The sequence below is a fragment of the Bos javanicus genome, chromosome 10 (assembly GCF_032452875.1).
Source record: "Bos javanicus breed banteng chromosome 10, ARS-OSU_banteng_1.0, whole genome shotgun sequence".
Lineage (NCBI taxonomy): Eukaryota > Metazoa > Chordata > Mammalia > Artiodactyla > Bovidae > Bos > Bos javanicus.
In genome coordinates, this window is record NC_083877.1 from 79,110,002 (window position 1) to 79,132,379 (window position 22,378).

The window sequence follows — 22,378 nt, forward strand, 5'->3', positions numbered from 1 at the left end:
GAAGCCCAGACCTTGTTAGAGCATATAGCACACTGAATGGCAAAGAAGTCACTTTCTGCTTCATTAGTGGAATTTGATGGAAATCCACTGTGCTGGGGTAAGCTGTCCCACAGAGAGATGTCTCGCTGGAGGCACTCTGCTACAAAACCACCTGACGGGAAGGTTGCTGGGGGAGGCTGTGAGCAACTGAATGATGATGGAGCCAGGCACTGGAGAGGCTGTGTGGATCACAGGAGTCCGGCACTGCAGGAGCCAAGCATGCTACAGAAGTCTACAGAGCTAGGGCACCAAACCCCTTTCCTTTTTTAGTGTCTCTCCAGTGCCATCTGTTGATAAAGCTTAACATCCTGCCACATGCCAAAGAAGAGGATATTTAAAGAGTCTATTTTCACTCTCACAGAGTAGGCAAAAAAGATGAATCGGATCTGAGAGGCAATAAATTGATAACTGACAGCAGAAGGAGGGGTTTCCCTGGTGGCTCAGTGGTAAAGAATCCGTATGTCAACGCAGGAGCCACAGGAGCTGTGGGTTTGATCCCTGGGTCAGGAAGATCCTCTGGAGGAGGAAATGTCAACCCACTCCAGTATTCTTGCGGGGATAATCCCATGGGTAGAGGAGTCTATCGGGCAACAGTCCATGGGGTCGCAAGAGTCAGACACGACCGAGCACACACGCAAACACCAGAGGGACTCCAGTGGATGTAATGTAACAGAATGCATTTAAAGACATTTAAAGAAATGGGTACAATACCAAAAGCATAATCCATAGACTAATGAATTGATAAGTTAGACTTTATCAAAATTGTTAACTTCTGTTCTTTGAAAAATAAAGACTGGGAGAAAATATTTACATATCACATGTCTGATAAAGGACTTGTAGTCAGAATATATATTTTTAAAACTTCCCAAACTCAAGATTAAGAAAGCAACCCAGTTTTTTAAATGGTCAAGTGATTTGAACAGATACTCCAACAAAAAGATATATAGATGTAAATGAGTACATTCTTTAAATGCTCAAATCATTAGTCCTTAGAGAAATACAAATTAAAACCACAATAAAATGCCACTATATACCTACAACAATGGCTAAAATAATAAAGACTGACAATGTCAAGTGTTGATGAAAATGTAGAGCAACTAGAATCCTCATACACACCTTTTGAAAATGCAAAATGGTACAACTACTTGGAAAACAGTTTTTTAATTTCTCAAAAAGTTAAATGGAAGTTAAACCTACATCTATCATATAGTTCTTAGGTTATCTCCCAAGATAAATGGAAGTTTATTCCTACAAAGACTTGCATGTGAATGATCACAGAACCTTTCTGTGTTACAATAAAAAAATAGGAAACAATCCAAATGTCCATCAACAGGTGAACAGATAAATACATTGTAATATATCCACACAGTGAATATTACTCAACAATAATAAAGAATAGATTTCTCAATGCACTCAACAGCCTGAATGAATCTCTAAGTAACTATGTTGAGTAAAAGAAGCCAGACCAAATGATTCCATTTATATAAAATCCTAGAAAAAGCAAAACTGTAGATTATAGATTGTGATGACAGAAAGCAGACCAGTGGCTTCCTGGAAATGGGGGCAGAGGGGAGGAAGAGGAGAGGGATGGAAGGTTTTACCAAGGGGAATAAGGAAACTTCAGGAGGTGATGGATGTGTTCATTGTCTTGATGGTGGTGATAGACTGTGTGATAAGCATATGTTTATGCCCAAACTCATCAAACTATATACTTTTAACATGTGCATATAAATTATACCTCATAAAAACTGTGAACAATAGAAGTAGGTAGTGATCAAGTATGCTATACTACAGAGAAGTCAGGCAGCATAAGAGTTGAGACTTGCCCACCAGATTCAGCGTTGTGTCAGTCATTGGCGACTTTGGGGAGAACAGCTTCAGAGAAGTGGTGGGGTGGGAGCCTGATTGGAGGTGGCTGTGGGGTGAGCAGAAAGTTAGAAAATGTAGGCAACTTTTCAAACTGGGAAAGAGAACGAATTTAGTATAAGGAAGAGGAGGTGGGATAGTAGGAATATTTTTATTTACTTGTTATATTTTTGGCCACCCTGCGTGGTTTGTAAGATTAGTTCCTCCATCAAACCTGGGCCCTCAGTAGTGAGAGCACAGGGTCCTAAAGAGCACAGAGGAAAGAGCAAGAGAAGATAGGAGGTAAATGATAGAATAAGATCCCCGAGAAAGCAGGAGACAGTGGGCTAGGGAGAAATTCATTTTAGGAGGAAATGAAACTACAATGAGCGTGAATTCAAATAGACTTCTAGACTTGGTAGCAGAATATTGAGGACTATTTCTTCTGATGGTCCCTATGTATGTGTGTGTGTGTTAAGAGGTCAGGATACATGCTGAAATCGAGACAAGAAGTTAAGAGGGATAGTGAAGGTGTGAAACAATCTTTGTGGAGATGAGGTTGCTGGCAATTAGGGAAATAAAAAAAAGACTGACTGACAGTTTCTTTGGAAGTCTTGGGTGACATGGGTGGCTATGCACTTATAATGGCATCATCATGCAACGTGATGTGATTTTTCTCTAGCAGCTGCACGAAGAGGACCAAAGCATGGGTTCATCCAGAGTTGGGGTTTTCAGGCTCTAAGCACAGAAAGACTAGAGTGTCAGGGGCTGAGGATATTGGCAAGAGTATGATTGAAGCGGTAGATATGAAATCTCAGTTGGATAAGAATGAAAGTGATGACAGCAGGCGTTTATAGTGATCCGGAGGTCCTCCTGAGGTTAAATATCTGTTGGGATTCATGCCATGAGACCTCAGTAGGAGGTGCCGAGAAGGGGAACCTGAATGTAGAACTTCAGAGGTGGATGGTTCCAGGTGCAAACAGACCAAGGGACAGGAATGAGGTAGAGGAGAGGGTTTCTGGTGAAGAGGAGGCCAAGGGTCTGAGGGTTCAGGGAGTTACTGGCTCATCTATGAAGATAATGAAGTCACCTGGATGATGGTAGTATTAGGATGAGAAGGCTGAGAACCAGGCACCAAAGTCATCTGTGAAAGAAGAGACACGGAGGGAAGTGAATCCAGGACAGGGTCAGAGAGGAGGAGTCTCATGAGCCAAAAATGGGGCAGGCACTTCATGTCAGGGTGGAGGAAATGTCTGAAAGTGGAAGTGGGGTATGGAGAAGACAGTGATACCCTGGCCCTGGGGGAGCTGAGGCATGTGGAGAGTGGGAGGAGCAACAGCCTCCACTTCAGAAACTGCAGGCAAAGAGGTGTTCACAGGACAAAGCCAGTTTTCAATTGAGGCCTGGAAATGGGGGTACATCAGAGATACAAGGGCTTCCCTGGTAGCTCAGTTGGTAAAGAATCTGCCTGCAATGCAGTAGACCCTGGTTCGATTCCTGGGTGGGGAAGTTCCCCTGGAAAAGGGATAGGCTACCCACTTCAGTATTGTTGGGCTTCCCTGGTGGCTCAGCTGGTAAAGAATTCTTGTGCAAAGTGGGAAACCTGGGTTCAATCCCTGGGTTGGGAAGATCCCCTGGAGGAGGGCATGGCAACCTACTCTAGTATTCTTGCCTGGAGAATCCCCATGGGCAGAAGAACCTGGCAGACTACAGTACATGGGGTCACAAAGAGCTGGACATGACTGAGCGAGTAAGCACAGCAGAGATACAAAGGCTGAAGATGTGAGGGTGTTTATTATTCATGAAAAGGGAATTCCAGTGAGAATTGTGGAGGGGAGAGGGTTGTGGGCTTGGTTCAGGGAGGTTTATGTTTGAGAATGTTCACTCAGCAACCCTGTGTGCAGTGTGGTATGCTTGTTCTTTCAACAGCCAGGAAAATGTCAGTGAGGATGCAGCACGATAAAGGGCTGTTGTACAAATAGCACAGGCCATTTGAGGGTACAGGAGTGGAGCACCACTAGGGCAGGCAAACCAAACTCCAACTAATGAAGGAAAGGCATAGTCAAGAGGCCAGGAGGAAGGGCAGTTGGACCAAGCTGGCCAGTAGATGGGGCTGACGGGCGATCAAAGCACACCAGGCATGGGTTTGAGGGCACGTGGTGACTGAGGGCACAGTGTTCTAAGAGCATGAAGGAGTCTAGATCAAAGAAGGGGAGGGTAAGGGTAAAGGATGGCAGATTAGCTTAGAGACACAGGCAACCGTCAAATCATGAAGGACTTGTGTGCCAAGCCAGGGTTACAACTTTATCCTGAAATCAAGCCAGTGAATAATTGGATTTATGCTGCTGTCCCCCCCAAACAAACTATTCAGTTCAGTTCAGTCGCTCAGTCATGTCCGACTCTTTGAGAACCCATGAACCACAGCATGCCAGGCCTCCCTGTCCATCACCAACTCCCAGAGTTTACCCAAACTCATGTCCATTGAGTCGGTGATGCCATCCAACAACCTCATCCTCTGTCGTCCCCTTCTCCTCCTGCCTTCAATCTTTCCCAGCATCAGGGTCTTTTCAAATGAGTCAGCTCTTCACATCAGGTGGCCAAAGTATTGGAGTTTCAGCTTCAGCATCAGTCCTTCCAGTGAACACCCACTGATCTTCTTTAGGATGGACTGGTTGGATCTCTTTGCAGTCCAAGGGACTCTCAAGAGGCTTCTCCCACAAAATAGTTCTAAAGCATCAATTCTTCAGTGCTCAGCTTTCTTTATAGTCCAACTCTCACATCCATACATGTCTACTGGAAAAATGATAGCCTTGACTAGATGGACCTTTGTTGACAAAGTACTATCTCTGCTTTTTAATATGCTGTCTAGGTTGGTCATAACTTTTCTTCCAAGGAATAAGCATCTTTTAATTTCATGTCTGCAATCACCATCTGCAGTGATTTTGGAGCCCCCCAAAAATAAAGTCAGCCACTGTTTCCACTGTTTCCCCATCTATTTGCCATGAAGTGATGGGACCAGATGCCATGATCTTAGTTTTCTGAATGTTGAGCTTTAAGTCAACTTTTTCACTCTCCTTTTTTACTTTCAAACAAACTGTAATGCTCAATAAAATAATTTATCCTGCCCAGACTTCTCTGAGCTCCAGACCTGCATTTCCAACTATCTGCCAGATCTCTGGAGAAGGCACTGGCAACCCACTCCAGTACTCTTGCCTGGAAACTTCCATGGATGGAGGACCCTGGTGGGCCACAGTCCATGGGGTCGCTAAGAGTCGGACATGACTGAGCGACTTCAATTTCACTTTTCACTTTCATGCATTGGAGAAGGAAATGGCAACCCACTCCAGTATTCTTGCCTGGAGAATCCCAGGGACAGGGGAGCCTGGCGGGCTGCCGTCTATGGGGTCACACAGAGTCGGACACGACTGAAGCAACTTAGCAGCAGCAGCAGCAACAGTGGATGGGAATCTGCCTGCCAATGCAGGGGACAGGGGTTGGATCCCTAATCTGGGAAGATCCCATTCCACGGAGCAATTAAGCCCGTGTGCCACAACTACTGAGCCCATGTGCTCTCGAGCCCATGTTCCACAAAAGAAACCACCACAGTAAGAAGCCTGTGCACTGCAATGAAGAGTAGCCCCCAGTTGCTGCAACTAGAGAAAACCTGCACGCAGCAACAAAGCTCCAGTGCCACCAAAAAAATAAATACAATTTTAAAAACTTCAGATACATGTCATTAACCAGAACTTAATATTTGTCTACAGTTTTTTTATTTTGATGCAAAATTTACATATAGTGAAATGCACAAATCTTAAGTGTTTATTCACTGAGTTTCAACAAATGCATAGATCCATGTAATCCAAACCGTCTCAAGATATAGAACATTCCCATCACCCTGGAAAGTTTCCTCATGAGGAGTGCACAGATCCCAGCCCTAGTAGACGAATAGAGTCATCAGAGGTATTCAGAATTAAGCCTTAATAGAATAGAATATGTGCATGCTCAGTCATGTACCACTCTTTGTGACCCTGTGGACTGTAGCCCACCAAGCTCTTCTATCCATGGGATTTTCCAGGCAAGAATATTGGAGTGGGTTGCCATTTCCTATTTCAGAGGATCTTCCCAATCCAGGGATGGAACCCGAGTCTCTTGCATCCCCTGCATTGTCTGTCAAGGAAATTCTTTATCACTAGCATAATAAAGAATGCTAGTGATAAAGCCCGCAGAATTCAGCTGGGAGAAGGCGAAAGGGTTAGGAGATAGCTAGTGCCTCTAGCTGCTGGAAATGTACTAATAACTGACTATGGATAAACAGGTTAATCTGGCTAAACTCCAGCTGAGTGAAAGGCCTAGGATACAAAGCAAAACATTACTGTGCTCTAACCCTTTTTATTACCACACATACTGAAGTTGTATCATTCTGTTATCCTGAAGGCTCTACCTCTTGGAGAGCAGTAGCTCTCAAATGGGATAGTTTTGCCCTTCAGTAGATAGCAAAGACTGGAGATGTTGTGGTTGTCACAGGGGCAAGTAGTGCTACTGGCTTGTATGTATAGAGGCCAGGGATGCTGCTAAGTACTAAGTACTTCTTCCAAAGTACAGGACAATCCCGCACAGGAATCTTTTGGCTCCAAAATCGGTAGTACCTGCTGTAGGTGACTAACCCATATGGAAAAATCAATATGTATTACATACTAGCAGTAGACTTTTTTCTTTTTTAAAGAAGGATAATAAGTTTTTCACCTTTTAAAATCAAGAAAAAGGAACAATCAGTGCTTGCTTTGGCAGCACACATAGTAAAAAAAAAAGAAAACTGGAAAAAAGGAACAATCGTTATTATTGGATAAAACTAACCATTTTGGTAGTTTGGGGGTAGGGATATTGGAAGAGGCAGCAAGTTCCTCATGGAAGAAATAGAAATATCTATGCCATGCTGTATAAGCCCTTTTGGAGGGGTGGGGGCAGTTTGTGGTAGGAAGTTTGGATTTGAGATACTCTACTTCTCTGCTAAGCGTCCAGAATCTGTGATTTTAAGACTAGGTGAAGAGAGAGCGAGAAGGAGAAGTTTATAGTTCTTCTTCCTGCTCTAATTTGTAAGAAGTCCCTTTCAAGAGTAACCAGGGCAGGTGCAGGTACAGGTAACCAGGTGGCCAGTGCAGTATGACTTCACATGAATTGCGACCAAAAGTCAAATCATAAAGCAGCCTTCCAGCTTCCTCTCGTGTGATCTCTCCATAGCACACTCTTCAAGGATGGTGTTACCTTCTGATCTGTGATTTAGCAGGTGTCAGGATGAGGTGTTGCAAATAATGAGTGCTTCCTCATAGCTGAATTTTAGGTCTGTGCCTGCACTGGTTCCCCTGATGTTTTCATCTCTTTCTATCACATGTAAGATTAAAGTCCTTAAAAAGCAAGTGTCAGATTTTGGTGTCGATTCCAATGATGAAGTAGGTCAAGATGTTGGTTTCAATACACCTATGGGCACTTTATTTATTTATTTTACAAAGGAGGCAAGGATATACAATGGAGAAAAGACAGCCTCTTCAATAAGTGGTGCTGGGAAAACTGGACAGCTATGTGTAAAAGAATGAAACCAGAACACTTTCTAACACCGTACAAAAAAATAAACTCAAAATGGATTAAAGATTTAAATATAAGATCAGAAACTATAAAACTCTTAGAGGAAAATATAGGCAGTACACTTTTTGACATGTATCACAGCAAGATCCTCTTTGACCCACCTCCTAGAGTAATGGAAATAAAAACAAAAGTAAACAAATGGGGCTTAAGCTTAAAAGCTTTTGCACAGCAAAGGAAATAATAAAAGACAACAATATTAAAAAACAAGCCTCAGAATGGGAGAAAATAATTGCAAATGATACAGCTGACAAAGGATTAACTCCAAAATACATAAGTAGCACATGTAGCTCAATACCTGAAAAACAAACAACCCAATCAAAAAAAAAGGCAGACGACCTAAACAGACATTTCTCCTAAGAAGACATATGGATGGCCAACAAACATGTGAAAAGGTGCTCAACATCACTCATTATTAGAGAAACGCAAATCAAACTACAATGAGATATCACCTCACATCAGTCAGAATGGCCATCATTAAAAAATCTACAAACAATAAATGCTGGAGAGGATGCGGAGAAAAGCGAACCCTCTTGCACTGTTGGAGGGAATGTAAACTGCTACAACCACTGTGGAGAACAGTGGGAGATTCCTTAAAAAACTAGGAATAGAACTACCATATGATCTAATAATCCCACTACTGGGCAAATACCATGAGAAAACCATAATCGAAAGAGGTGCATGTACCCCAGTGTTTGTTGCAGCACTTTTTACAATAGCTAGGACATGGAAGCAACATAGATGTCCATCGACAGATGAATGGATACAGAAATTGTGGCACATATATACACTGGAATATTACTCAGCTTTAAAAAAGAGCACATTTGAGTCAGTCCTAATGAGGTGGATGAACCTAGAGCCTATTGTGGAGAGTGAGTCAGAAAGAGAAAAACAAATATTGCATATTAAGGCATGTGTGTGGAATCTAGAAACACGGTATTGATGACTCTATTTTCAGGACAGCAATGGAGACACAGACATAGGGAACAGACTGCAGGAGGGAGAGGGTGGGACAAACTGGAGGAGTAGCGGGGAAGCATAGATGTCACCATATGGAAAATAGCTAGCCAGTGGGGATTTTCTGTTGTGACACAGGGAACTCACTCCATCTAGTAACAACCTAGATGCGTGGGATGGGGTGGGAGTTGGGAAGGAGGTTCAAGAGGAAAAATGCGTGTGTATACCTGTGGCTGATTCATGTTGACATATGGCAGAAACCAGCACAATATTGTAAAGCAATTATCCTTCAATAAAAAAAAATTTTTAATGTTGTTTTTGCATATACAGAAACACATGTTTAAGAATATCTCCATACAGTTTTGAGAAATAGCCTTGTTTTGTGATATTGCAATGGTTCAGTTCAGTTCAGTCACTCAGTCGTGTCCGACCCTTTGCAACCCCATGAATCGCAGCACTCCAGGCCTCCCTGTCCATCACCAACTCCCGGAGTTCACTGAGACTCACGTCCATTGAGTCAGTGATGCCATCCAGCCATCTCATCCTCTGTTGTCCCCTTCTCCTCCTGCCCCCAATCCCTCCCAGCATCAGAGTCTTTTCCAATGAGTCAACTCATCGCATGAGGTGGCCAAAGTACTGGAGTTTCAGCTTTAGCATCATTCCTTCCAAAGAAATTCCAGGGCTAATCTCCTTCAGAATGGACTGGTTGGATCTCCTTGCAGTCCAAGGGACTCTCAAGAGTCTTCTCCAACACCACAGTTCAAAAGCATCAATTCTTCGGCGCTCATCCTTCTTCACAGTCCAACTCTCACATCCATACATGACCACAGGAAAAACTATAGCCTTGACTAGATGGACCTTTGTTGGCAAAGTAATGTCTCTGCTTTTCAATATGCTATCTAGGTTGGTCATAACTTTTCTTCCAAGGAGTAAGCGTCTTTTAATTTCAATAAACAAATAATTTGTTTCAAAGTGATCTGGGTCTTTTTGCTCAAAACTTTAATTTTTAATAAGCCATGGCTTATAAGTTCACAAGGTGCAAAAAGGGTACATTCAGTGAAAAGCCTTCTATTCCTGTCCCCTGTCCTCCTAGAAGCAACCATTGTTAACTACTTATCTTTTCTGAGATGGTCTATGTATATCAGATAAATATGTCCATATATTCTTTTTTAAACAAATGGTAACATATTATAAACACTCTTCTGCTCCTTGACTTTTTACCCTATGTTCTCAAAGATTGTTCCATGTCCCTATGTTAAAAAAATTGTTCTTTGTTACAGCTGGACATTTAGAAGGGTTTTCAAACTTTTACTATTAAACACAGTCAGTGCTGCAATGACAATCTTACAAAAGCAAGAACGTGGGATGTCTAGGTCAACAGGTAAGAGTTTTGATTAACTGGATGTTTCTACACTTCTCTCTGTAACAATTAACTCTCAGTAGTATTTCATCATTATTTATTCATACTCTCAACCAGTGGATCATATTATAATCTTTTTGATCTTTGCCAAACTGATAGGTGAAAAGTGGCTCCCGGTGCAATTTTAATCTCCTTTCTCTTATTATAAGTGAGGTTAAAGAACCACCTGTATTATTTTTCTATAAACTGTTATTTTAATTGAGTTTTTATTCTTTTCTTAGTGATTTTAAAGAGTTTTTGATATGCTAAATAAATGCTTATCTGCAATGCATGTATTTCCTATCTTATTATTAGGTTGTATCACTTTAAAATCGTTAAAAATTTTTTTCAGTGGTTTTTCTTAATACTTTAATGGTTTTGTTTTTCACATTTATATCTTTGATCTATTTGGAATTTTTGTGTAAAGAATGAAATAAGGATCAAGATTATTTTTCCCAACTGTATACCTAGGTATTATACTTTATTAGATACTCCATCTGCCCCACCCCACCCCCAATTTGAAATGGTGTTTTATCATATCTATATTTCCATATGTATTGGGATCTGTTTCTTGGCTTTCCATTTGGTTCTACTGGTTTGTCTGACCATTTACCTGCTTGTACCACACCATTTTTAGGGCTTCCTTGGTGGCTCAGATAGTAAAGTATCTGCCTGCAATCCGGGAGACCTGGGTCGGGAAGATCCCCTGGAAAAGGATATGGTAACTTATTCCAGTACTCTTGCCTGGAAAATTCCATGGACAGAGGAGCCTGGTAGTCTATAATCCATAAAGTCGCAAAGAGTCGGATACGACTGAGCGACTTCACTTTCACCACACCATTTAAGTTGGTATAGTTTTAACATAGTTTAACATTTCGTAGACGGGGGAGCCTGGTGGGCTGCTGTCTATGGGGTCGCAGAGTCGGACACGACTGAAGCGACTCAGCAGCAGCAGCAGCAGCAGCAGCAGAGCTAATAAATCACCTGGTGATGGTCTTTGAATTGCAATATTTAACATGTTTTCAGCCAATTATTTGTGTCTTTTCATAATTCTAGATGTCTTATCTTCCTTCTAACATCTTATCTGTGCTGCTCCAGAGCACAATATACTGTACTTTAGGGCTCTCTGCCTCCCAGACAAACTTAAGATAAATTGCATATCATCTCCACAGGGGCAGGGCATTTTAATTTGATTCAGTAGTGATGGGGAGCCTATAAGACTTTAGTACAAAGGTACTCAGATTTGAGGTTCCTAGATGTACTTTCCCTCTCATGGTATGGCAATGTGTCTGTCTCAGTAGTTGACCCTAGCTCCGATTACACGGGGGTAAGGAGGACTCAAATAAAACACCAATAGATCTTGTTTTCACATAAAATCTATGGTGTTGCAGACCCAGTATCAGCAGGTATTGAAGAAAAGGACTCTGTCCAATCAACAGGACCAGGTGGGCCCAGCAGACATCCATCTCAAGGAGACAGACATTGAGAAGCACATAGAAAGTTCGCCTCAGGGGCTTCAGAGACTTTGCACTATTTGCAACTGTCATGGCTGCAGTGAACTGAAGCCAGTGTAGAAGTGGGAATATATGGAAGAGGGAACCTGGGAGTCAGGAGGGATTCACCTTGGGACTGATCTGACAACTCCTTGTTCTGTTCATTGGTTCTTGGGATTCTCGAGGGGCAGGAGTGGCTCTGAGAAATGCTCAGTGAGTGTATGTTCAGTAAATGGATGAATCGTTGAGTGAGGGAGTGAGCAACTGCCTGCCACAGAAGTCTTTTTTCATCACTCATGTCTTTTAGGGGCCTCCTATATCTGTGCAGGAGGGAGCGGATCTGGGGCATAACTCTTGGAGTCCTGGCCAGGAGAGGAATGCTGAGTAAGCAGAGGCTGTGAACCCTTCACGTTCCCCTCCCATCCCCTCACGCAGCTCCAGAGGACTCTGAGAGTTTCTGCTAGGTTTGTTTTTTATGTTTCCCCTCATCTTTAATAGCATTCCACTGAAACCTCCCCGGCATTCATTACCTCTTGGTTTTCTTCACTAACCCCTTGAATAAAGCAAGTAAAACAGCAAAGGAGACAGAAATCAATACAGCTAATGACAACAGCCAACTCCTACACACAACTAAATGTGTTAGTTTCTGTCTCAAATTTTCTATTTAAATACTTTAAAAGGTAGGTGTATATTTTATCATGCCCATTACACAAGTGAGGAAACTGAATTAACAGAGAGGTTTAGTAACTTACCCAAGGTCACTGCTCTGGTAAACAGGTCAGCTGAGATTTGAACCAGAAAGCTCACTCTAGAGACCACGCGCTGGCACACTATCCCTTTGCTTTGGCATGTGTACATGTGGGTTAACTTCACTGAAATAGAACATAAACACAGTCAAGGGCTTCGGTGGGGGGCCAGTGGCTAAGAATCTGCCTTGCAATGTAGGGGACACCAGTTTGACCCCTTGTCCAGGAGGACCCCACACGCTGTGGAGCAACTAAGCCCATGGGCCACAACTGCTGAGTTCATGAGCCACAGCTACTGAAGCCCCATATGCCCAAGAGCCTGTGCTCTGCAACAAGAGAAGCCACAGCAATGAGAAGCCCATGCACCACAATGAAGACTCAAGTACACTAAAAAATAAATAAAAAAATTTAAAAAACCACCAAGTGCACAGATCAAGTGCATGACTCAGTGAATTTTCACCAAGTGAGCACACCTGTGTAACAGCAGCCACCTCAAAGAACAGAACACTCCCAGCACCCCCCACCAGAAGATCCTAACATGCTCCGCCCCAATCTCTACCCCTTCCCCATCAAGGGAAACCACTCTGCTGAATTCTCTCATCGTTCTCCTTGTCTATTTTAATCACACTGTATTTCAAATATCATGGGGTCTGTTGCTAAAGTTAAAAATATTCTATTTTGCAGGTGTGGAGCTGGGGGTGGTTGAGAGAATACACCTCCTAGATAAGAGAAATGATTGAGGATGGGAAAGTTAGGGGGCTGTTCTCCATCTGCCCTCATTCTCTTTGCTAATGTGAGGCTCTGCTCTTTTCTCTGTCCTCCTCCCCCAGGACTACATCTCCCAGCAGGCTGTGCTCTGACAGTGCTCGGATTTAAATAGGATTCTGGGCTACACTCAGAGCCAGGCTGTTGCTGAGCACCCAGGATCGAGAGGAGCTGGAGGAGAGAGAAGCAGCAAGAAGCAGCCAAGAGTTGGAGCCAGACCAGGAGGAGCCTGAGCCAGAGTTGGAGTAGAAGTTGCTCTTGCTGAAGCAGCAGCAACTAAAGAAGTTGAAAAGATGCTGGTTGTCTTGGGACTGCTCACCTCCTTCCTTTCTTTCCTGTATGTGATCGCTCCATCCATCAGGTTTGTCTTAATTCAGTAATTCATTGAATAGTTTACAAAGCCCTGAGTTGGGAGCCATGGAGCTTGTAAGGAGATGAGTTCTCAGCTGCTGAAGGAGGAGAAAGGGATGGAGGCCAAGGGAGAGAAAGTCAAGGCAGAAAAAGCACGAAGGAAGGAGGTGGTTATGAATACCATGGTGGAAGATGAGAAGGAAGCACCTGGGGCTGGGAGAGGAGAGGTGGGTTTGAATTCTGAAGCTAGTGAAAGGCTGCATGGATGACTCTAGTAAGTAGCTTGAAAGCCATCTTATGGGGGAGCCCTTGCTCTTTCATTCTACTCCCTTGGGTTCCTCTGAAGACCTCCCTTTCTTCAGTATCCCCAGTCAAGGTGGGCTTGCTGCATTACCATGGGTGGTCCATGCCAAGGGACTCATTGTTAAGTACCAGGCATCTTGGGAAGGAAACAAACTCGCCCCACTTTGAAACTACTGACAAGTAATGTTTGGGGATGGCTATTTTGCTGTAAGATTTCTGGGGTTGTCAGAGAAATGTGTGTTCTGACTAGAGAATTTTTAAATTGCTGATGGCCAAGAAGGTTAAAGGGACATATCAAGGACAAAGTATTACTCTAGGTCCTGGCAGAGAAACCTGGGTTCAGATTCTAGTTTTACCACTGTTAGCAAGTGAACTTCTTCAAGCCTCAGCTTTCTCCATTGTAATATGGGGATAATAACAGAATGACTGAATTAAATTTCCTTGGAAAGAGCCTGGCTTAGTGCTTGGCAGCTGGATGATGTTCAGGTCATGTCAGGTCTGTTCCTTCCTGTCCTATTTTGGGGAACTTCTCAGGTCAACTCTATGTAAAAGAATGCTCTTCGCACAGAGGTCTGAGCAAGGGAGGTTTTCCTCTCTGTGCACTGACGGCTAGAATGAAATCTCTAATAAGATGGCAGAATATTCTGGCTCTCTTAAAACTGGCAAGGCAACCCAAGAGCCATGTTTACATATGGAACCCCTGGAGGTGCTGCTCATCAGTTACTCACCACTGATGCTTATTGGAGACCGAGGGCTCAGGACCACTGATTGCACGAATGCCCACCCCTCTCATGTTTGTGGCGCAGGTTAGAGGAGGAATCTGACCTCTGAGAACCTCTAGAATTAAGAGCAAGATATCTTTGTTATCTAACAAGGAAGGTCTCCATTGGCTCTGGCTCAAGAGAATTGATTTTATTTGCTCTGATGATCATTTGTAGCTTCCAGGCACATGACCTCCCCACCTGAGCTGATAAACTGTCTTGCTCACTGGGACAATGCTGTCCCCTGAAGATTAGCTGCTTTAGATCTCCTGACAACAATGCAAAGAAATCCCTCTTTGAGGGCAGGTGGGTTTTATGAATCTCCTTCTGGGGTTAGAAGAGATGGTGCGTAAATGTTTTGTTTCCTTTGCCTATAGGAAGTTCATTGCTGGCGGGGTTTGTAGAACAGATGTGCAGCTTTTTGGGAAGGTGGTGGTGATCACTGGTGCCAACACAGGCATTGGCAAGGAGACAGCCAGAGAGCTCGCTCGCAGAGGCAAGTCTTTCCCTTCGTCTCCACAGGGCAGGACCTTCTGCCTTTCTTGCTAGGAGCTCTGCTCACATTCCCTTATCTTTCCTCCTGGGCTTTGAGGTTGTGGCCAGGAACTCAAGGATCCTGGGGTTCAAGTCCAGCTGGGACACCAACTTACTCTATGTCCTGAAACCTTCCTTCCTGCCTGCCCCTTCCTTATTATATAAAGTAAGGAAAACAGTGATGCCTGCGTATAATATTGATCAGGTTGGTTATTCTAAAAGGAGGTCCTTAGCTATGGTAAATATAAAACCAGGGTTGTGAAAATCAGGGTTCCCAGCCTGGGCTGAAGCTGATAGCAAAGAGAATCCAGAAGTGGCAATATAGCCACTCATTGTTTTAAGAATGGTGAGGGGGAGTGCTCTGCCCACCAGTCCTGAACTCACTTACTAGACTCTTCTTCAGCCCAGGCTCTGAACTTGTAGTCCTCTGTTTGTTTCGGCCCTAGGAGCCCGAGTATACATTGCCTGTCGAGATGTACTGAAGGGGGAGTCTGCTGCCAGTGAAATCCAAGCTGATACAAAGAACTCCCAGGTGCTGGTACGGAAACTGGACCTATCTGATACCAAATCCATCCGAGCCTTTGCTGAGGGCTTCCTGGCAGGTGAGGCCCCAGTAGGTGGCTAGAAAGGCAGGAAGCTGGGTGTGGGAGTGGCTGCTCCACCCTGGACCATCTCTAACTGTAAATCAGAACCATCACAGATCCCACTGGACAGGTTCTGCCGCATGAACTAGCAGGGCAGGGAACTGGCACAGGGACAGCGGGTGGACAGGTTGGGCAGGATCCTTATCATTCTCTTGCCCCAGAAGTGGGGATGTTGAAAGTGTCAGCTCCCTGTCTGGGCTTGCACCTTGGCATCATGGTGTGGCCCTGATGCCACGCTCTTCTTTGATTCTGAGAATCAGCGTTCTGTGGCCACAGGCACTAGAGGAAGTTGTGTTGCTGCTAATACTCTTCTGTATCTTGGAAAATGACCATCTCCCATCAAGGACTATGAAATCTATGAAGGACAGGGACCGTGTCTGTCTTATTTACCACTGTGTGCCCAGTGCCTAGCCCAGCCCCGAGTCAGTAACTGAATACACATTTGCTGAATGAATGGATGAATGGTGTCCGAGAAGACAACAGCAACCAAAATTAGAAACCCAGTGACAGCGGTTACAGAATATCACTGAGATAGGCCCAAAGGCAAGGAACAAACACTCAGAAGTGGGACAGGCAGCTAACCACATGGTCTCCTTGGCTGTGCTCTTTAGAGGAAAAGCAGCTTCATATTCTGATCAACAATGCAGGAGTGATGCTGTGCCCGTATTCCAAAACAGCTGATGGTTTTGAAACCCACTTGGCAGTCAACCACCTGGGTGAGTATCTTTGAGTGACTGAAAAGCAAGGCATACTGGTTTTTCCTTCATTATCTCTCTCCTAACCAGTACAAAAAAGTGAGCTCCTCTTACTCACACCATTAAGAAATCCCCCAAATTAGGAGATACCAGGAAGAAGAATGTCATTCTTGAAGGGAACCATGGTAGTGAAGACTTGCCAGGCAGGGCCAGATGTGGGGGTGCAGGGATCTTTGGCTGCAGGGGGTCAATTACTGTAACAAGTAAACCAAGGGTTGGTCCATGGAGGAGGCAGACCTTTGAGACTTGAGGTATGAGAGAGGTTATGGTTCAGAGTTCAAGGCAATGGCTTTCATGAGGGTGTCATGGAGCATGTTCTCTGATCATAAGCACATGTTATTTTCCCTGAATATTTCATCCTTCCTTAGTCCATGGCCCCAGCTGTGTGATCATAGCTAGAGGGGAGATGTCCAAAGCTCGCAGTTGCCCCTCACTGGGGCAAGGGCAAAGGTAGAAATAACCACAGGTTACATCTGTATTGCCTTACCTACAGTCCAGCTCTGGCCCTTGCCTTGAGAACTCCACTAACTCAGACTGACTGACCACTAGTGCTAAGTTGCTCATTGTATCAACGAGTTCATACCCAGAAGAGAGTGAGCTAGTGCTAAAGTCCTGTCATACGCCAGCTCTCACACCCAAGCCCAGGCTGCCAGTCCACTCTTACATTCCCCCCCCACTGGCTCTCCTCACAGGTCACTTCCTTCTCACCCACTTGCTCCTGGGGCGGCTGAAGGAGTCCGCCCCTGCACGGGTGGTGAACCTGTCGTCAGTGGCCCACCATCTCGGCAAGATTCGCTTCCATGATCTCCAGGGTGACAAGTACTACAACTTGGGATTCGCTTATTGCCACAGCAAGCTGGCCAATGTGCTCTTCACTCGCGAGTTGGCCAAGAGGCTCAAAGGTGAGTCTAGAGAAAGGGCCAGAGTTAAGACGGCAAAGGCGAGGGCTCAGCCCAGTTTCGAGGCTGGCAGAAACTTCTGAAGTCAGAATGTCAAGCATGCACATTTCTGTGGCAGCTCTGTGCACTAAGGAGAATGAGGTTACAAACAGAGTGAAAAACGAAGGAGGTTATAAAACAGAGTCCTTGCCCTTGGGAAGGACTGTTAAAATTGAACAGGGGTCAGGAAAACCTATAAACCTTATGTGTTTTGTTACATCTTATTGGGTTGGCCAAAAAGCTCATTTGGGTTTTTCCATAACATCTTACAGAAAAACCTGAACAGACTTTTTGGTCAACCCAGTATTTCATATTTATAATCTCATCTGATTTTTAAAATAATTTTATTTATTTTTGACTGTGCTGGGTCTTCATTGCTGTGAGGGCTTTTCTCTAGTTGGGAGAGTAGGGGCTACTCCCTAGTTGCAGCGTGCAGGCTTCTCATTGCAGTGGCTTCTTTTGTTGCAGAGCGTGGGTTCTAGCGCATGCAGGCTTCAGTAGTTGGGGCACATGGGCTCCGTAGTTGCGGCTCCTGGGCTCTAGAGCACAGGATCAATAGTTGTGGCGCACAAGCCTAGTTGCTTCACAGCATAAAGGATGCTGCTGGATCAGGGATCGAACTCATGTTTCCTGTATTAGCAGGCAAATTCTTTACCACTGAGCCACCAGGGAAGCCCTCATCTGATTTTTTTATGACAACCTCTTGCAACAGGCAGAATAAGTATTATTTTTACTGTTTTATGGGTCCACACTGAGATTCAGAGAAGTGGCCAGCCCAAGATTATACAACAAGTGAAGGACAAGGACTGTAATGTGGGGACTGTGATTTAAGTCAGGTTGCTTCCTTTACTGGGCCTTCTGCTGAGGTTCACATGGTGAGCTGAGCTACAGAGTGGCCACTTGCTGCCTGGAGTCAGGGTTTCAGATACTTGGGTCTGAATTTTTGCTCTGCCATATGCAGAGCCACGTGTATATGCAAACATGTCCCTTTAATCTCCCTTGACTTCATCCCTTCAGCTGTAAGGGGAGGTGAGGCCACTCTTAATCCTATGATTCTATGCTCCCCTGGAGTTTTTGTTGAGCTGTTGACTTTGATATCTTTGAATCTAGAGGACCATTTGCTCTAGTGAATAAGCCAGAGTTTGGGGGAAATGGTATTTACTATCAGAATGCAGAAAGTAGAAGAATCGGGTAACTCTGTTCAATGTCATATGGTGGCCTGGGTAGGAGGGGAGCTTGGGGGAGAATGGATACATGTATATGTATGGCTGAGTCCCTTTGCTGTCCATCTGAAACTATCACAACATTGTTAATCAGCTATACTCCGATATAAAATAAAAAGTTAAAAAATACTAATAATGACAACAATAATTGAGAGTTTGTATGTGCCATGTACTATTGATGTCTTTACTCATTTAATACAATATTCCTATGAGGTAAATGCTATTATTTTTCCCCTCCCTACAAAGAAAGAAATGAGCACAGATATCTTAAGAAACTTGCCCAAGCAGGATATATTATTCCTAAATGAGACAGGATTCAAATCCGGGCCGCTTGGAAGTCCATGCTCTTTGCTCTACATCAGGGTTCAGACCTTAGCTCTGCAACCTGCTAGGTGGGACCTTGGGCAATTTCCTTAACCTGTCTGATGAGAACTCAATTTTCTTAGCTATAAGTGGGCTTCTTAGTATTGCTTACCTCATGAACCTCTTTGAGAGTCAAATGAGATAACATGTAAAATATCTGGCACAGCCCTTGGATGTAATAAATACTGAAGACAGTAGACGTAGCAGGGGTGTCTTAGGGGCCTGTCAGTAGCCCCCATCATATCCATCAACACCCCTCAACCTATATACTTCATCAAATGTGCTTGCCTGGCAAATGCAGTTTACAACAAGGTCCTAGCTTCCTACCTTCTAACAGAATTGTTACCCCTGAGACCCTCCAATAGAAATTCCAAAGACACCATTGAAGCCAAAGATTAAGATAACACTGAAACAGGGACTTCCCTGGTGGTCCAGGGAGTTCACCTCCCAGGGCAGGCGGTATGGATCTGATTGCTGGTTGGGAGGTAAGATTTCATAGGCCTCATGGCCCAAACACCAAAATATAAAACAGAATCAATATTGTAACAAATTAAAGACTTTAAAATCAGTCCACATAAAAGAATCTTCAAAAGAAAAGATGACACTGAAATAGGACCTTCAACCAAGCATTCCATCTGGCACATAGAAGGCTGAGAAAGTTATAGATTTTTCTGGATAACATCAATGAATTACTTGTGAGCTTCTACCTGGCGACTTAGCGGCTAAATCACCACCACCACCTCCACCTGGCTAGAAGTGGTGTCTTTGGAACACAGGGGTTCTCGAGGCTCTTCTTGTCGCTTGTGCATGATGGTGCAGGAGGTGAGCTGTTTTCCTGGCTGGGACTGTGTCTCTGGTCTAACTGTGCCCTCTTTGCCCTAGGCACGGGAGTCACCACCTACGCAGTGCACCCAGGCATCGTCCGCTCCAAGTTGGTCCGACACTCCTTCCTGCTGTGCCTGCTTTGGCGGCTCTTTTCCCCCTTCCTCAAGACGACGTGGGAGGGGGCCCAGACCAGCCTGCACTGTGCGCTGGCTGAGGGCCTGGAGCCTCTGAGCGGCAAGTACTTCAGGTGAGTAGCAGCTGTGTGCCTGCCGGGGGAATCCGGATTCAGGCTGGGCCAGTAAAGCAAGTGCTTTTACTTTTTAAAGGAAGCTTAGATTTGATACATAGGCTTCCCTGGTGGCTCAGTGGGAAAGAACCTGCCTGCCAATGCAGGAAACGTAGGTTCAATCCCCAGGCCAGGAAGATTCCCTGGAGAAGGAAATGGCAACCCACTCCAGTATTCTGGTCTGGAAAATCCTATGGAAAAAAAAAAAAAAAATCCTATGGAGCCTGGCAGGCTACAGTCCATGGGGTTCTCAACAGAGTCAGACATGACCTAGTGACTAAACAAAAGCTTTGAAACTTGGCAAGAACTGGTTTCAACAACAACAACAAGGGTTGGTTTCATGGCTCGGTTTGAAGCCTGTGGGCCACATTTCCAGGTAAGCTTTGCAGAGCCTTTTTCTTTTCGCTGAAGCTTTTGGCTGACTTCCTTCATAAATTTTTAAATAGCACATAGCACAAAGTTCCAGGGCAAAGCCACTGCTTCCCAGCATGAACTCTGTCTCCCAAAGATGCCGAGATTGGCATTAACTGATGGGATGTAAGAATAGATATTTTGTGGTCTACTAGATGAGCTAGCCTGGGGTCTGATCACCACCAGATTTCAAAGGATTGGTGAGCATAAGTGACATTCTGTGGTCTCTGAAATAGAAGGTCTCTGAAATAGTGGACCTCTGAATAGTGGTCCCTGAAACCACTGCAAAGTGACATGAACATGTTCCTCTGCTATACATTTGTTGTTAAAATATTTTATGCTGTATATAAGACAGATAACCAACAAGGACCTATTATATGGCACAGGGAAAGCTACTCAGTACTCCGTGATAACCTTTATGAGAGAAGAACCTAAGAAAGAATGAAGATATATACATGTCTAACTGAACCACTTTGCCGCACACCTGTGCCTAACACAACACTGTAAATCAACTCGACACCAAGAAAATTAAAATTTTTGAAAAGTCAATACAAAACCCCAAATATTTTAAAATTGCGTTTTAGTACAGTTAGTTTCCTTTTTATCTAATATATTTTATACAGTTAAGAAATCTATTCCAAGGAGGAGGACATGAACTTTTCCGGACTGTCCATTTTCACACCTGGATATTCACTCTCTTTCTCTGCCCTCCAGTGACTGCAAGAAGACCTGGGTGTCGCCCAGGGCCCGGAACAATAAAACGGCTGAGCGCCTGTGGAATGTCAGCTGTGAGCTTCTGGGAATCCAGCAGGAGTAGACCTGGTGGAAGAGGCATGGTTGTATCAGGCCGAGACCACACCATGAGAAACAGGGACGGAGGAGAAAGCCTACCCTGCAGGCTTGTCCTGGCAGGCTGCTGTAGTGAACCCTGACCTGCTGTGATACTCCCAACCCTTCTAGAAATCTTTGCACACCCAACACTCTCATGAGGCTGGCTCATGGCATAAGATGGTCACACCTACAGAGCACTCTTCTCCAAGACTTACAGAGACTCTTGGGCCAGGAGAATGGGGCAGATGTCAGGCTGGGCATGAGAATGGCAGAAGAACCTGGGAAACTGGCTCAGTTTCCTCACCAAGACCAGGAATGCCAGTCAGCACACTCAGCTGAGGGGATGAACATCAGTGTTACATCTTTCTAGGATCTATAGGCTCAAAGACTATTGACTGATCTCTTTCCTCTTTGTAACGCTAGTCTGGAGTCTGGACCAACTCAGGAGGATCTTGGCTCAACCTTGGCTGACTTTATTTCCTTCCTCTGAGCATCCTGGAGCCATAGTGTAAAGGCTCCAGTGTAAAGGCACAACAGCCTGTTCTCTCTTTCCAGTAGTTTTTTTTTTTTTTTTAATTAAAAACAATTTTTTCAGCTCTATTGAGATATAATTGACATATAACGTTGTATAAGTTTGGACCTTCCCATTTTCAATCATGTAGATGGTTTCTTTTCCTAAAGAGTTGCCTTTGCCTCAATTTTAGAGCAAATAAAGACTGTGTATTCATCTTATTGCCTTATTTATTCTTTCAGGGTAGCAAGGGAGAAATGAAACCAACGTCAATGAGTAATATTTCACTTTCTTACCCACTGACCCATAATCTTCTTATAATATGTCCTCTAGGTACAGAATAAGATGGTTCAGTTGGGTGTTTTCTCAAGTTTCTTTCAGCTCTCACATTTTACTATTTAAGAAGTGGTAGGAGTGATTTAAATTATACAGATGCTGAGCTTCACTATAGATCAAGGTCAGAGGCAGTAGAGGACTTCATTTAATTTGATACTTAAAGACAGAAAAATCAAGCTCTGATAAACCCTCTAATTAAAACCATAGATCTCTTCTCTTCTGGCCTCCCTGTTCTCGTTTACTGTGGCCCTGGGTGACCTGCTCCTTGCCTTAAGTGCTGAAGGTCACCAAGAAGAGACAGAGAGATGCCAAATTTTTAAGTCAATTGACCCAAGAAATTATGTTATTGCTTCCAGTTTGAACATATCCAAAGGGCATATGGGAGAAGGCAATGGCACCCCACTCCAGTACTCTTGCCTGGAAAA

General features: G+C 44.1%; 1 protein-coding gene across 2 annotated transcripts; it reads left to right on the plus strand.

Moving 5' to 3' along the window:
• Positions 1-12,986: 12,986 nt before the first annotated feature.
• RDH12 (retinol dehydrogenase 12) lies at positions 12,987-21,838 on the plus strand. 2 transcript variants are annotated; one of them, XM_061429223.1, is made up of 7 exons: positions 12,987-13,218; positions 14,674-14,792; positions 15,277-15,432; positions 16,086-16,190; positions 16,922-17,131; positions 19,636-19,825; positions 20,990-21,838. In XM_061429223.1, exons 1-7 carry the CDS (start codon positions 13,175-13,177, stop codon positions 21,090-21,092), a joined length of 927 nt encoding a protein of 308 aa, XP_061285207.1. In that variant the 5' UTR covers positions 12,987-13,174; the 3' UTR covers positions 21,093-21,838. The 2 variants fall into 2 exon arrangements, with proteins under 2 accessions (XP_061285207.1, XP_061285205.1); XM_061429221.1 differs by having other exon boundaries at positions 12,988-13,242.
• The last annotated feature ends 540 nt before the right edge of the window (positions 21,839-22,378 follow it).

Coding starts and splice junctions, on each gene's coding strand:
- RDH12 (XM_061429221.1), top strand. CDS start 13,175: ATGCTGGTTGTCTTGGGACTGCTCACCTCCTTCCTTTCTTTCCTGTAT. Junction 15,433..16,085: donor TGCTGAGGGCTTCCTGGCAG/GTGAGGCCCCAG, acceptor TGTGCTCTTTAG/AGGAAAAGCAGCTTCATATT. Junction 16,191..16,921: donor CTTGGCAGTCAACCACCTGG/GTGAGTATCTTT, acceptor CTCTCCTCACAG/GTCACTTCCTTCTCACCCAC.